Source organism: Carassius auratus, unplaced genomic scaffold (assembly GCF_003368295.1).
Source record: "Carassius auratus strain Wakin unplaced genomic scaffold, ASM336829v1 scaf_tig00214826, whole genome shotgun sequence".
Lineage (NCBI taxonomy): Eukaryota > Metazoa > Chordata > Actinopteri > Cypriniformes > Cyprinidae > Carassius > Carassius auratus.
The window spans coordinates 363,421-376,698 of record NW_020527818.1 but is presented as its reverse complement, the minus strand read 5'-3'; the positions used below and the strand labels follow the sequence as shown (position 1 = coordinate 376,698).

Here is a 13,278-nt window from a genome sequence, read left to right as displayed (position 1 = left end):
AACATGACAAACGCAATCGTATCCGCAGCTCTATTCATGCCATTACATCTTCTCAGCTTGTACACATGAATGCTTTAAAGGTCACTATGTGAGTTAGAGAGCCAAGTTGAATTCTTGACTGGGATTTTACACATGCCAATGAGCTGGGAGTGCTAAATGTCATCTACCACAGAGAGGGCATGTGAGGTGAACACACACACACATGCTTATCAGTGTAAGGAGTGTGCAATAATGCCAAACAAAAGTCAGTATTTTGAGGGATTATTTTCCAATAGCGATAACTATATTTTTTAGTATGTTTGAACTTACTTCATGACCGCTAAAAAGGTGCAGTGTATATGATGTGAATATGGGCAGTATGAATGAAATTTGGACGTACGACATCCGACATGTTGTTACTTTCACGTGACCCACCAGCATCAGTTGCACTCATAAAACCTCTCCCGTGGCCTCATGGGATAGTAAAGTGTCCATCAAATGCACTTCAGAATCAAATAGGAAGTAGTAGGTCATCTGGGTACTTTTCGGCTACTATTTTATGAATACTGTGAATTCGGGACATACTACACTAATGCCGTACTGTTGTTCGCATAGGCTATGATTCATTCATTCAAATGATTCGTTCAAATTGGCCGATTAATTTAGAAATGAAGCATGTGACTGTCTTTATAAATTGGATAATTAAATCTGACTCAAATGATCAAAAACAGATTCATTCAAGAACAAAACAGGGCAGTGTTGCTCTGAAATGCACACAAGTGTCCTGCTACAGCTTTGCGTGGAACAGTTTTCATTGGTGAAACAACACTATTGTGTGTAAAGTGTGACTCGCTATCTATTAACATCTTGTTTGGCGAACTGTTGTACAGAATCAATCACATTTGCAACTGCATTCACAGGCAAGACATGTTTTTGTTTTGCAAACTCGATAACGTAAGCTTGCACACTGATGATAAATATCGCACACCTATGATCAGTGTTCACGATGAATCACACGCTCGTAATAGAGCACACATGGACGTTAGAGAAGGAAATCTTCCCACTCGTTTACCTCCTGTCTGGTTAGAGAGGTTAACGACGTCTCGGTGGGCTGCTGTGGTGAAAGTTTAACAGGCTTATCTGCGGGTTAGGTAACAGATAAGAGCGTTTACACTGGCTCTGTCCAGCACGGCTAAAGTGGGTCATGTTTCTGCTGTGTGCAAGCAGAGTCCTGTTACCACACACACTATGACACACGAGTCAAACACTCAACGCTGTGGGCGTCTGTGTAGCGCTCATGCTACATCTTCAGGCATATTAGAGGTTATGTTGTGTTAACTCTTCCTCTTCTTACCTTGAAAATCAGTGTAGTTTCTAGTAGTACTAGTTTCCTGTTTGCCACTGTAAAGCTGCTTTGACACAATCAGTATTGTATAAAGCATTATATAAATAAAGGTGAGTTGACTTAGAAGCAAATATAAAGATGGTGCAAGCATCCAACTAGCTACTGCATGGCCAAGTGGTATTTACTGGTGGAAATCAACTTTGCAAGTTCTGAAATCTGTGTGCTTTTTGTAACCGCTTCAGCACTATAACTGTAACTTGAGAATGCGCCCCAGGGCGGTTATTATTACGAAATCCACTTTGGCAAAAGCTGATCTTTGGCAGGCTCCTCAGTGTTTCTCATTCTGCGGTTCTCTATCTCTTTCCTCAGATCTCTGACATGTACTCTACCGTTTGTAAGACCCTGAAGAGGAAACACCAGCAGGGTCAAAGCCAGGAGGAGAGCAGGCCGCCGGCGTCCCAGGAGGTGGAGCGGGGCAGCACAGGCTGGCCTGCCCCCGGTGCTGCAGGGGACGAGTCGTGGGGGAGGTGCAGCTCCCACGAGGAGCCCTGCTACGAACCTGTTGGCGAGAAGACGTGGCCCCGGGGCCTGGCGCAGGAGACAGACCCAGCCTACGCCACCATCGACTCCCACCGGAAACGGGAGAAGCTGGCCAGCAACACGCTGAAGCCCAAAAAGAAACCCGCACAGGGTCCGGACAGAGCCATGACCTGCGAGAACTTTTACGAGACTATCGGCGACGTGAAGCAGGGCGCAAACGCAGCGAGCACCACCACTATCTTTACCTTTAATGACGGCATGGAAATGTACGTTACGGGGCTATAAAAAAGCCTGACTTTAACCATCGAATTAAACACCTACAGAGGGGGGGAAACCAACTGCGGCCCTCTGGTTCTCACAAATGAAAAAATACACAGGCTACAGCTGCCAAACACACGCAAACCTACACAACCACACAACCAATGTATATTTATCCTTACCATAGGAGTGCACAATCAGACGCAGCACTCATGCAGACAGAACAACACTGAATTGGCTGAACAACCAGACCTGTTTTTAGCTGACAGGCATGCTCACCAAATCCAGGGATCAAAACTGATTTTTCCACCATGCTACAGTTGCTAATGATAGTTTAATGCAGGATTAAAATCAATATGACTTTAAGACTCACTGTAGCACAGGCAAGTTTGAATCTGATTATTTATATACAGTACCAGACAGATTTTTTTTTATGTTTTTGAACATAAAAGAAGCCTCTTGTGCTCACCAAGACACCAAAATACATTTAAAACAGTAATATTGTGAAATATTATTACAATTTAAAATGTCTTCCATTTGATTATTTTAAAATGTTATTTATTCCTGTGATGCGAAGCTGAATTTTCAGCAGTTGATAATAATTCTTGAGCAGCAAAACATCATATCAGAAAGATTTCTGAAGGATCATGTGACACTGAAGACTGGAGGAATGATGCTGGAAATACAGCTTTGGCTCACTGGAATAAATTACATTTTAAATATATTCAAACAGAAAACTGTTATTTTAAATTGTAATAATTATTCATAATATATACTGTATTTTCATCAATAATACACCCCTGGTAAGCATAAGAAATGATTTCCAAAAAGATTTAAAAAATCTTGATTATTCCAAGCTTTTGATGGGCAGTGTTAGATCACAATACACACACTGCACATTAACACAGGGAGCACATGAAACGTCAGCTTCTTCCTCACCCCCTCCCGCTCTGAAAACACACCTGACTGGCTCTCTCCGCTTGAGACGGCCAGCCACCATCACAGTGTTAGTTTAGCTGAAAAAACACAGAGTTAACTTCTCTTGTTTTCCACCTTAAACATCATGTATGCAGTCTGACAGTTTAGGTGGTGTACATACGGTATGTCTGGTCATTTTTTCAGTATGCATGTTACTTGCAGTCAGGCCCAGGTGGAATCTGCAGGTATGTATTTATTTATTTATTTATTTAGGCCACTGAATTTGGAGAATCTGATAATTATCTTTAATTGATTTAATGCTGATAGAATGGGTTTAATTAAGCTCCCTGGTCACCTGAATGCATTAGATACCATTATTATTACCTTACAATAAAATACATAATAATAATAATAATAATATACAGTATGCACTAATGTTCAAAAGTTTTGGGTCTGGTTGACTAATTATAAATGTTTTTAAGTCTCTTATGCCCTCCAAGGAAGCATTTTTTGTATTAAAAAATACAGTCAAAACAGCAATATAGATAAATATTACGGTTTAAAGTAATTTCTATTTGAATAGATTTCTAAAATACACTTTATGCTATGAAAAAGCATTTATATATATATATATATATATATATATATGTGTGGGGTTCTGTAGGTGCAGATTCCATGTGAGCCTGTTTAAAGGTCACTTTATGGCTGTGTACGTGCATTAGCTCTTGAATTTCTTTTGATTTTTGGTTATTTTGTCTATAGCATGCCACTTCTGCCCAATCTTTGGATGTGTCAGGTAGTTTTAGTGATATGCCACTCGTTTCTCACAAGACATTTTTGAAATATTAACAGAATATAAGGTAGAAGAAAAAAAAAAGCGAGCAAAACAAGGTTTTCGGGATGCCTCAGCCTAGTTAACATGTCATTTTCAATGGCCATTGTTAACATGAGAGTTTATGAGGCTTGTAGCGCCAGTGTGCTGGAACATTGCGGTGTGTGTACAGAGGGCAATAAATGCTTCTAGTTTGGCCGGGGCCGCTCTCGATCCACTGTTCTCAGGTCAGTGTGTGCCAGCACTGCTCCGCGGCTCGCTGGCCTCCGGCTGGCTTAGCCAGCAGCATTTCATGGAGACAGTGTCCAAGGAAAACACAGCACAAGGCTTATGGTTGCTAGCAAATGTCTTTTGCAAGGACGTCTCATATTCTAGGCTGTCTGTGCGACTTGATCCTAATGTAAACAATGCCTTTCCCAAATGCATTATGGGAGCTTGGGATCGGGGAATATGATAGCACAATGCAGCAACCTCTGCAAAGGGAAACCATTCGAGATGATCCCAGAAAACTTCAGAGGGCCATCGGCATGAAATAAAACATCTCCAATGCATGGTTGGTTATTTTACTTAACCGAGTATACTCAGCATATTCAGATCATTAAAGTCTGTTGGAGGGCTACAGGAACGGCTCAAAGGAAAGGGATTTTGGGATTTGAGAGGGCCAAGTTATCAGCTCAGGGATGGATAGATAGAGTTCACTAAGGATAAATAACCAAGATACTGTCCTCATGTCACATGCAACCTATGGTGAGAAACGTTGGGTTCGTCATGTCAGTTTTAATATATACCAAGATGAAAGATTTTTATGGCACTCTATTTTCTTATAAAACTGTATTGGTTAACTCGTTTCCACTTGTAGCAACGTGTTGAGAAAGCTACTATCACTGCCATTCACCTGTTCCACTGTTCTGTTCAAGTATAGGCTGCAACTATTTCCTTGCTCGCAATGCATGCTTCTGGAAACAAAAGCTCTCGTTTTTTTCTTTATTCTCTCTGGTGCATCAGATATAATGTATGATTCATTCCCGTGCCTCTCACTAAAAGACATAGTGCCAAAAATAGGGGATACCGGTCACCAAATGGGAAGTGGAGACGCCACAGACGGCTGCTGCTGAGAGGTTATGGATCTTCTCAGGGAGCACAAAGCACATATCTGGTCCAGGACTCGTACGTGGGGATCTGGTCTCAAAGCAACTGTAGCCCTCCCTGCCGTTATTAACATGAGTCCTTGAGATATGACGATTGCCGTATTGAGGGAGGAAGTGTGCTCCACTTTAGCTTTGGCTTGGGGGTTCCTCCCACTTCTGAATCTGTCCTTCTAGCACAAGGCTTGCTTTGTATTGCAGGGTCGATCTGTGTTTTTTGATGTTGTCACTTCTGAGTGAGGCTGGGAGAACCGATCGTCCGGCCGTGCATTGTTTTTGATGAAAACTAGATCTTTCAGGGTGTGATTTGTACAGGTTGCACAAGGGTTTATTGGTTTTTCAACCACATTTGTTCATAAAAGAGGCGGAGATATTACATGCCCGAAATAAGATATTTATTGGCAAGTATGTAAATAAAATATCTATTAAAAATCCATTTGCTTGCATTCAACAGACGTATTGACTGACGTGATGCTTCTTGTTCACTCAATCATATGTGGTTAAACAGAAATAGACATTATACCATGACAAAACAGACCAAATCGCATGTATATAGAGCATAATGCAATGCAACATAACTATATTATAAAAGAAAAGCTCTGGTGTTGATGTTTTAAAAAGCAATGAAAGGTTTCTTCTCCTGCTGTTTAGGTTATATGTTGTGAAGTGTGTACATTGTAACACTGCTTCCCCAGCATATGTCCTTGGCTATGTGTGGTCCATCCAAAGTGTAACGCAGAGAATAGTGTATGAAGACAAAAAATTAAATAAAAAATAAATAAAATATGTTTAGTAATATTCTGTGAAAAAGATTGTAATGTTTTCTATAAAAAAATTCATATGAATATTTGTTTTTACTTTTTTAATAAAGTTGCACCTTATGACTGGTTGTGTGTTGATTATTCTACTGCAATTTAGCATGCATATTTATGTTTATTGAAGAATTAGAATTTTAAAAGGCTTTAGTTAAAGCCTGCTTCAGCCAACAAATGACAAATTAAATAAAATTAGCAAGAGAGTTAATACAAATAATAAAAAGAGTGTATTTTTATGTCACTATTTAACATTGCAACTCAGAAATGTGAGATAAAAATGTACCTTTTTAATTTTGTTGTGATTTTTTTTTTGTTTTTTTTTTTTGAAGTTGCTGAGGGGAAAAAGTCAGAACTCTTAGAGTTTATATCTTGGAATTCAGATTTTTTTTTTTCTTTTTACACAATTGTGAGATATAAACTTAGAATTGCGTGAAAAAGCTCAGAACTGTGAGATAAAAAGTCTCAATTACCTGTTTTATTTTTATTTTATGTACTGGACACAGGCTTTGATAGTAATTCGTTTATAAGGTCAGAGAATACAGTTTAGTTTTAAACATTTAAAATTTGTATTAAATGATTATCTATTTCACAAATACACACATTTCTAGAAGATCCACAAAATGTGAATCAAATCAACGTCAATCTCTTTGCTTTACATATTAACATTTTATGTGAGAAATGCATATAGGATGGAGGTCTCGAAAACTATGCTGAAAAAAAGTTTTTTTTTTTGTTTTTTTTTTTCTAAACTTTGCTGGTCTTGGCAGGTTTAGGGTGGTCTCCCGGACTGGACAGCTGTTGCTGATCTCCCAGTCTGACTGGCTGAAAATGCCTGAAACCCCTTTTAAAGCTGACCGGCCAACTAAAACCAGCAAACCTGTTCAGGCTGGTTTGAGATGGGGTTTTTTTTTTTTTTTTTTTTTCAGCAGGGAAACTCGCATGAATGCTCATTAAAAGTATTTCTCAGTCATGTTTGTGTTCATATGGGCTCCACAAGTTGTGTTTTTATTGATTTGTTTCGCCGTAAAGAGACATTCAAGCTGAGAATATATTCGTTTTAGAAAGTGCGTCAATTTTTACCGGTGTTTTTTTTCTCTCATCCTCTCTCTGTCTGTACCGGCCGGCAAACCATGGAGACACACCTCCTAAACTCAAGAAAAAAAACCATTCCGACGTTTCCCGAACGACCAATCAGCTGAAGATCTGCGATGGCCGCGTGCCTAAATAGAATGTTTATGTATGTCGAGGGCCAATCAGAATCAATGAGGGGCGGGGCCGAGCGAATCTCGCCTGGCTGCACGCGCAGGATAGAGTGGGCGTGGTGTCAGGCTCTGCGAGAGAGAAAAGCAAAACAATCATTTTTATCCATTTTTACCGGCTGCTTTTAGAGTCCGTAGTGAAATACACTCTCGGTAGGGAGTCGTAGTCTCTCAATACTATTAAATGCATCTTATCCCGCTCAGCACTAAAATCTACCGAGCGCTGGTGATTTTGCTTTAGTCACATTTGATCCAGGTTAGAATGAGTTCCAAGCGGCTCCTCGAGCAGCCTCGAGCCGGAGACATCACGCGTGAAGGGGGCGAGCCCGTCACTGGGAGATCGCTCAAAACAAACGCACTGCACGTAGCTGCTTTAACGAACTTTGGCAAGGAAATCTCTACAAATGGACATTATTATACCCCAACGAAAGAGAGGCACTACATCCATAAGAAGGTAAGTGATGCGTTTTAATTTAAGACTTTTCTTCCTATTATTATTTATTTATGTGCATTTTTTATTTATCTTGCATGTATAAAATAAAAGTCAGATCGACAATAACGCTGCAGTCGTACTACGTCAGCTATGCATTTCGATTAAAACTCAAGTCTGCATGGAGAAATTGCTTGTGGATTAAATGCAATCTCGTTTAATCGTTGCAGTTACACGGTCGTCTACGTTGCACGTAGTTTAAGATGGCGACTTAACTTGCATGTTCAAAGTTTATAAAAAAAAAAAAAAAAAAAAAAAAAGCAGGGGGTTGGTACATTTAAGCGATTCTCCCCTCCCCCATGCTGTATCTACCGTGAGCTGAAGCCGGCGGAAGGGGTTGTTTTTACAGCAACGCCGTTCAGCTTCTCCTCTTGTGATGGCTTTCTAGGATATTTTCTGATTAAAAACGAGTGTTTCCATATGTGACTTACGTCGTGGTTTGTTATTATTATACTGACAGTCGGTACATGCATCGTTTATGGGTGAAGTAACCATAAGCGTGGTTCAGATCCTTCAGAAGCATGTTGTTGAGGAGCGTGTATGAGCGCGACACGCCCCCTTCCGCGAGCACGCGCGCTGTATCTGGTGCGCTGTGGGCCGCAGCGCAGTCAACGCGACACAACGCTGTCTGTGCACTGTAAACACATGCATGAGCAGTTTTGGGGGCGTGCGTTGCCGTGCATTTATTCAATCCCATTTAAGCTATCAGGAAGTACTACATATTTTGCATTTCTGTTTGTTTATTCTTTAAGTGAAAATAGTACTTGTTATTAGAGGTAAGTATAGTAAAAATGAGTAATAACTCATTATTTAATATGGTAAATCAGGAATGAGAAGGATAGTAAGCTGGTATAGACCGTTATACTAAATGTCAAATTTAATCTTTGACCCTAGATTTTAGATAAAGAGCAATCAAAATTGAAGTTTTGATGCTTTTAGTCCATGTTTGTTAGGTTTGAGCATACATTCATCAGGTTTGAGCAGTGGCTTAAATAAACAGATTTTGTGATTCCAAAGGTCTCAAAAATCTGCAGTTATTGAGGGCTAAAATTGATGTTCATATAATAATGTTAATGTATTATTCATATATAAATAATAATTTATTTATTATGTTTTATTATTATATTTCCCGTTATATATTATCCTTGTTTTTACTTGTTTTTAGTCCAGTTGTAGTCATTTTGTGGTGTTTTTTTTTTTTTGTCATTATTCAGTACAGACCAAAAGTTTGGACACACCTTCTCATTCAAAGAGTTTTCTTTATTTTCATGACTATGAAAATTGTAGATTCACACTGAAGGCATCAAAACTATGAATTAACACATGTGGAATTATATATTACATTTAAAAGTAATGCGATTAGCAGACGCTTTTGTCCAAAGCGAGTTACAGTGCATTCAGGATATAAATTTTTTCTTATCATGTGTTCCCGGGGAATCGAACCCCCATCCTTGCACTTGATAGCAATAGCATCCAGCTGCAGCCCCGCAGACTCACCTCCGGCTAGACACCACTGGCTGGACACCAGTGGATAGACCGCCTACGTCATTTCCGTTTCGCCGCTAATTTCCGTTTTCACCACTCGATGGACAGCAATTTTATTTCTTATTTTCACCTCTGGATTGACATATATTTATTTTATATTTTCACCTCTGGATTGACATATATTTATTTTATATTTTCACCTCTGGATAGACAGCATATTTATTTTATATTTTCACCTCTGGATAGACATATATTTATTTTATATTTTCACCTCTGGATTGACATATATTTATTTTATATTTTCACCTCTGGATGGACATTTATTTTATATTTTCACCTCTGGATAGACAGTATATTTATTTTATATTTTCACCTCTGGATTGACATATATTTATTTTATATTTTCACCTCTGGATAGACAGCATATTTATTTTATATTTTCACCTCTGGATAGACAGTATATTTATTTTATATTTTCACCTCTGGATAGACAGCATATTTATTTTATATTTTCACCTCTGGATGGACAGTATATTTATTTTATATTTTCACCTCTGGATGGACAGCATATTTATTTTATATTTTCACCTCTGGATGGACAGTATATTTATTTTATATTTTCACCTCTGGATAGACAGTATATTTATTTTATATTTTCACCTCTGGATAGACAGCATATTTATTTTATATTTTCACCTCTGGATAGACAGTATATTTATTTTATATTTTCACCTCTGGATGGACAGCATATTTATTTTATATTTTCACCTCTGGATAGACAGCATATTTATTTTATATTTTCACCTCTGGATAGACAGCATATTTATTTTATATTTTCACCTCTGGATAGACAGTATATTTATTTTATATTTTCACCTCTGGATGGACAGCATATTTATTTTATATTTTCACCTATAGATAGTAGGGGTGTAACGGTTCACAAAATTCACGGTTCGGTTCGATACGATACACTGATGTCACGGTTCGGTTCGGTTCGATACGTTTTAGATACAGCAAAATGTAAAAACATCTCAACTTTTCAGAATGCCGCAAGCGCACCGCGGGTCATGTGACAAGAACCAACCAATCAGCTTCATCCTTTCCCGTAACAACGTTGAGAGCTCAGCCAAGATGAAGGATCAGCTGATCATAGTTGTATATGGATTGCAATTTTGAAATAAATTCAGTAGCAGAGCTACTGCAAGCGATTTTTAGAACTGCAAATCCATTTATCCTTCGCTGAAATTTCCGCGTCTCATGGAGAGAGCACGTCATTGTTGCTTAGCAAAGACAGACGCCTCATGAGCGCTTCTGCCCGAGCGCTTTGGAAAGGAGGAGAAAGACGCGCTTAGCGTTTTCCATGCGTTTTTAGGCACGATATGTGAACGGCCCCTAAGGCGCTCGCTCACTCAGCACGCGCTGAAGGCTCGTTGCAAAATGTGGAATGCCTTTAACAGACCAGAAATATAAGATCCTAAAATAACCAACAGGTCTGGTGTTTGGGTTGGATTCCCTGTAAGCTATAGTGTCTAAATGCTGCAGGGATAGTTTGCTGCATGCATGTTTCTCCTTTTTTTCGTCTTTTCCCAGATAGTACTGACGCATATATCCCAGATATTCCCGCTGGTTTTTTTTTTTTTTTTTTTTTTTTTTTATTCCCGCTGGTGTACCCTGTCATGTTGCAGATGCGACATACCGTTGTTTTTTTATCCACCACTCTCTTGCCATGACCATTATAGCTTAAAGGGAATCCAAAGTGCACCCAAACACCAGACCTGTTGGTTATTGGGGGATCTTCTCATTTCTAGTCTGTTAAACGCATTGGCTATTTTGCAACGAGCCTTCAGCGCGTGCTGAGTGAGCGAGCGCCTGCTGAGTAGCCTAACATAAACATATAAGATGGTGTTTTTTTCTTCTTCGGGAGTGTCAGGGGCGTTGCCTGTTACGTTGTTTGGGTTATTGGGCTACCTTGTTGAACGCATATCATTATATTTCTCTCTCTCTCTTTTTTTTTTTTTTTTTTCAAATATAATTAATTACTCCAACGAACCGTTCGGTATACATAATGCGTACCGCGTACCGAACCGAAAGCGTCGTACCGAACGGTTCAATACGAATACGCGTATCGTTACACCCCTAATAGATAGACAGCATATTTATTTTCTGTTTTCACCAGTGGATAGACAGCATTCTTTGCAGGCTTAATTGCACACGTCTTTTCCGTATTGTCATTTTACTTTTATGACTTAAAATATATAATATAAAAACTGTGTGCAAATTGAAATATTATATTTATCATATCTCTTTACATAAAACAATTCTCAATAATACACTTAATATTATAACATCAATAATTCATGCAAACTGCATTCACAAGAACCACCATGAAAATATATATTGTTCAGATCATTTTTTATGACTTAAATTCAGCCTAGATCAATGGACTATAACGTTTTGTCAATACAACAGACTTGTACATGTTAATTGACCACAGTTTTTTTAGCTTGCCCATTTGGATATTCAATCCTTATTTTTTATTTATTTTTTGTAAATGTAACCACTTCTGTTTTTAAAATATACGTAGATTCACATGATCAGACAATTTACCAAACAATCCAGATCAAATAAACACTTCATGGTTTTGCAATATTTATTGGAAATTACACAATCTAATTAGTAAAATTTGTCAAATCTGACCATCAGAATGAAGATGCCACAGTCAGGCTCCTTAAGGTTGTGGGGGAAGTCCCTATTGCAAGAGAAAATAAAACATGAACAGTTCCAAATAAATGATTGCACACTGTGCACACCACACCTCATTCCTGCCCCCTAAAACTGGCAGTCTGGGCAATGCTCATGAAATTCAGGGTATAAAACCCTCGCAGGTCTCCACGTCTTCTGTTTCCACAGTACCCCACTGTGTTTGAATTGCACAGCGGGCAGTGATACCGGCTGCAGACTCTGTGTATTTCTGTATTGGTGGTAGCTCCGTCCCTTTACGCACACTAATGCGATTTGCCTAAAAGAAGAGGGTAGTATTAATAGATTGTTTACGTAATAAGTATAGTGACACATATGAAATACCGGTAGTACCTTATAATTCATAAGAGTTTACAAAAATCCAATTAATAACTTAAAAAAAAAAAAAAAGGAACTGATAATGTAGGTGAAAAGTTGTGTGTGGTAGATGGACTGTAAAAAATAGTGTGGTAACAAAACAAAACAAAAAAACTTATATAAATGTCAACATTCTCCTATACAAAATATGTAAAATGGTAAATGGACTGCATTTAGGCTATATAGCGCTTTCAACAGACCCATGGCCACCAAAGCGCTTTAAACATCATCATAAACATATTAAACATCAGGCATTTACACCTGCATAGGGAAAAGTACTACTTCAACTAAAAAAAAAAAACTTAGTTAGCTAGCAAACTCTCGTGTGCATAGACAACCTAGCATTTTAGACTATTCTCTACCAAGACTGTTCTATGAGATCTCGTTAACTGGGTACAATCTTCACACATCCAAGTGAATAAAAAACATGTTTACAATATTAAATCATACAACTCAAAGAACGATTTAATTGGAAAATCTATTGTAGCAACCTAACGTTAGCTCTAGAATTGAGGCACACAAGAGTTCACTTATACCTTTAAAAAACACGACACAGTACCTTGAAAACAAGACGTTTTTTTTTAACTAGCTAGTTTGTGCATTTGAATTCTGACATGACCTATAAATCATCAACAGTTTATTATTTTTTCTTACCGCTGACATCTATATGGCACGTTAAAATTGAAAAGTGAAAGACGATACGGAAATAACGTCAATTTGAAAAGTGAATGACGATACGGAAATGACGTCTGCTGTCCATCCACTGGTGTCCAGCCACTGGTGTCTAGCAAGAAGTGAGTCTGCGGGGCTGCAGCTGGATGCCTCTCCTTGATAGCGCAATGCTCTACCAATTGAGCTACTGGAACATAACAAAAAAGTGTGAAACAACTGAAAATATATCATATTGTAGGTTCTTCAAAGTAGCCACCTTTTGCTTTGATTACTGCTTTGCACACTCTTGGCTTTCTCTTGATGAGCTTCAAGAGGTAGTCACCTGAAATGGTCTTCAACAGTCTTGAAGGAGTTCCCCGAGAGATGCTTAGCACTTGTTGGCCCTTTTACCTTCTGTCTGCGGTCCAGCTCACCCCTAAACCA

The 13,278-nt window shown here is 38.6% G+C and overlaps 2 protein-coding genes and 1 long non-coding RNA gene across 4 annotated transcripts in view; 2 read left to right on the top strand and 1 right to left on the bottom strand.

Moving 5' to 3' along the window:
* LOC113093003 (uncharacterized) overlaps positions 1–2,595 on the top strand; it is a 45,833-nt gene extending 43,238 nt beyond the window's left edge. The window contains exon 7 of the mRNA XM_026258824.1: positions 1,694–2,595. Within this exon, the coding sequence (XP_026114609.1) occupies positions 1,694–2,149 (456 nt within the window). The 3' untranslated portion in view covers positions 2,150–2,595. The remainder of the gene's footprint in view (positions 1–1,693) is intronic.
* A 4,527-nt stretch (positions 2,596–7,122) lies between these two features.
* The window catches only part of LOC113092993 (zinc finger protein 704-like), a 54,403-nt gene continuing 48,247 nt past the window's right edge, over positions 7,123–13,278 (top strand). Inside the window, exon 1 of one of the 2 annotated variants that reach the window (XM_026258806.1) lies at positions 7,123–7,545. In XM_026258806.1, coding sequence (XP_026114591.1) covers positions 7,354–7,545 — 192 coding nt within the window. In that variant the 5' untranslated portion in view covers positions 7,123–7,353. The remainder of the gene's footprint in view (positions 7,546–13,278) is intronic. The other variant, XM_026258807.1, reaches the window with a different exon arrangement.
* LOC113092995 (uncharacterized) lies at positions 11,699–13,073 on the bottom strand. Its single transcript, XR_003287685.1, has 2 exons — positions 12,838–13,073; positions 11,699–12,085 (listed from the first exon to the last, which is right to left on the bottom strand). It is a non-coding gene; the product is annotated as an uncharacterized LOC113092995 (long non-coding RNA).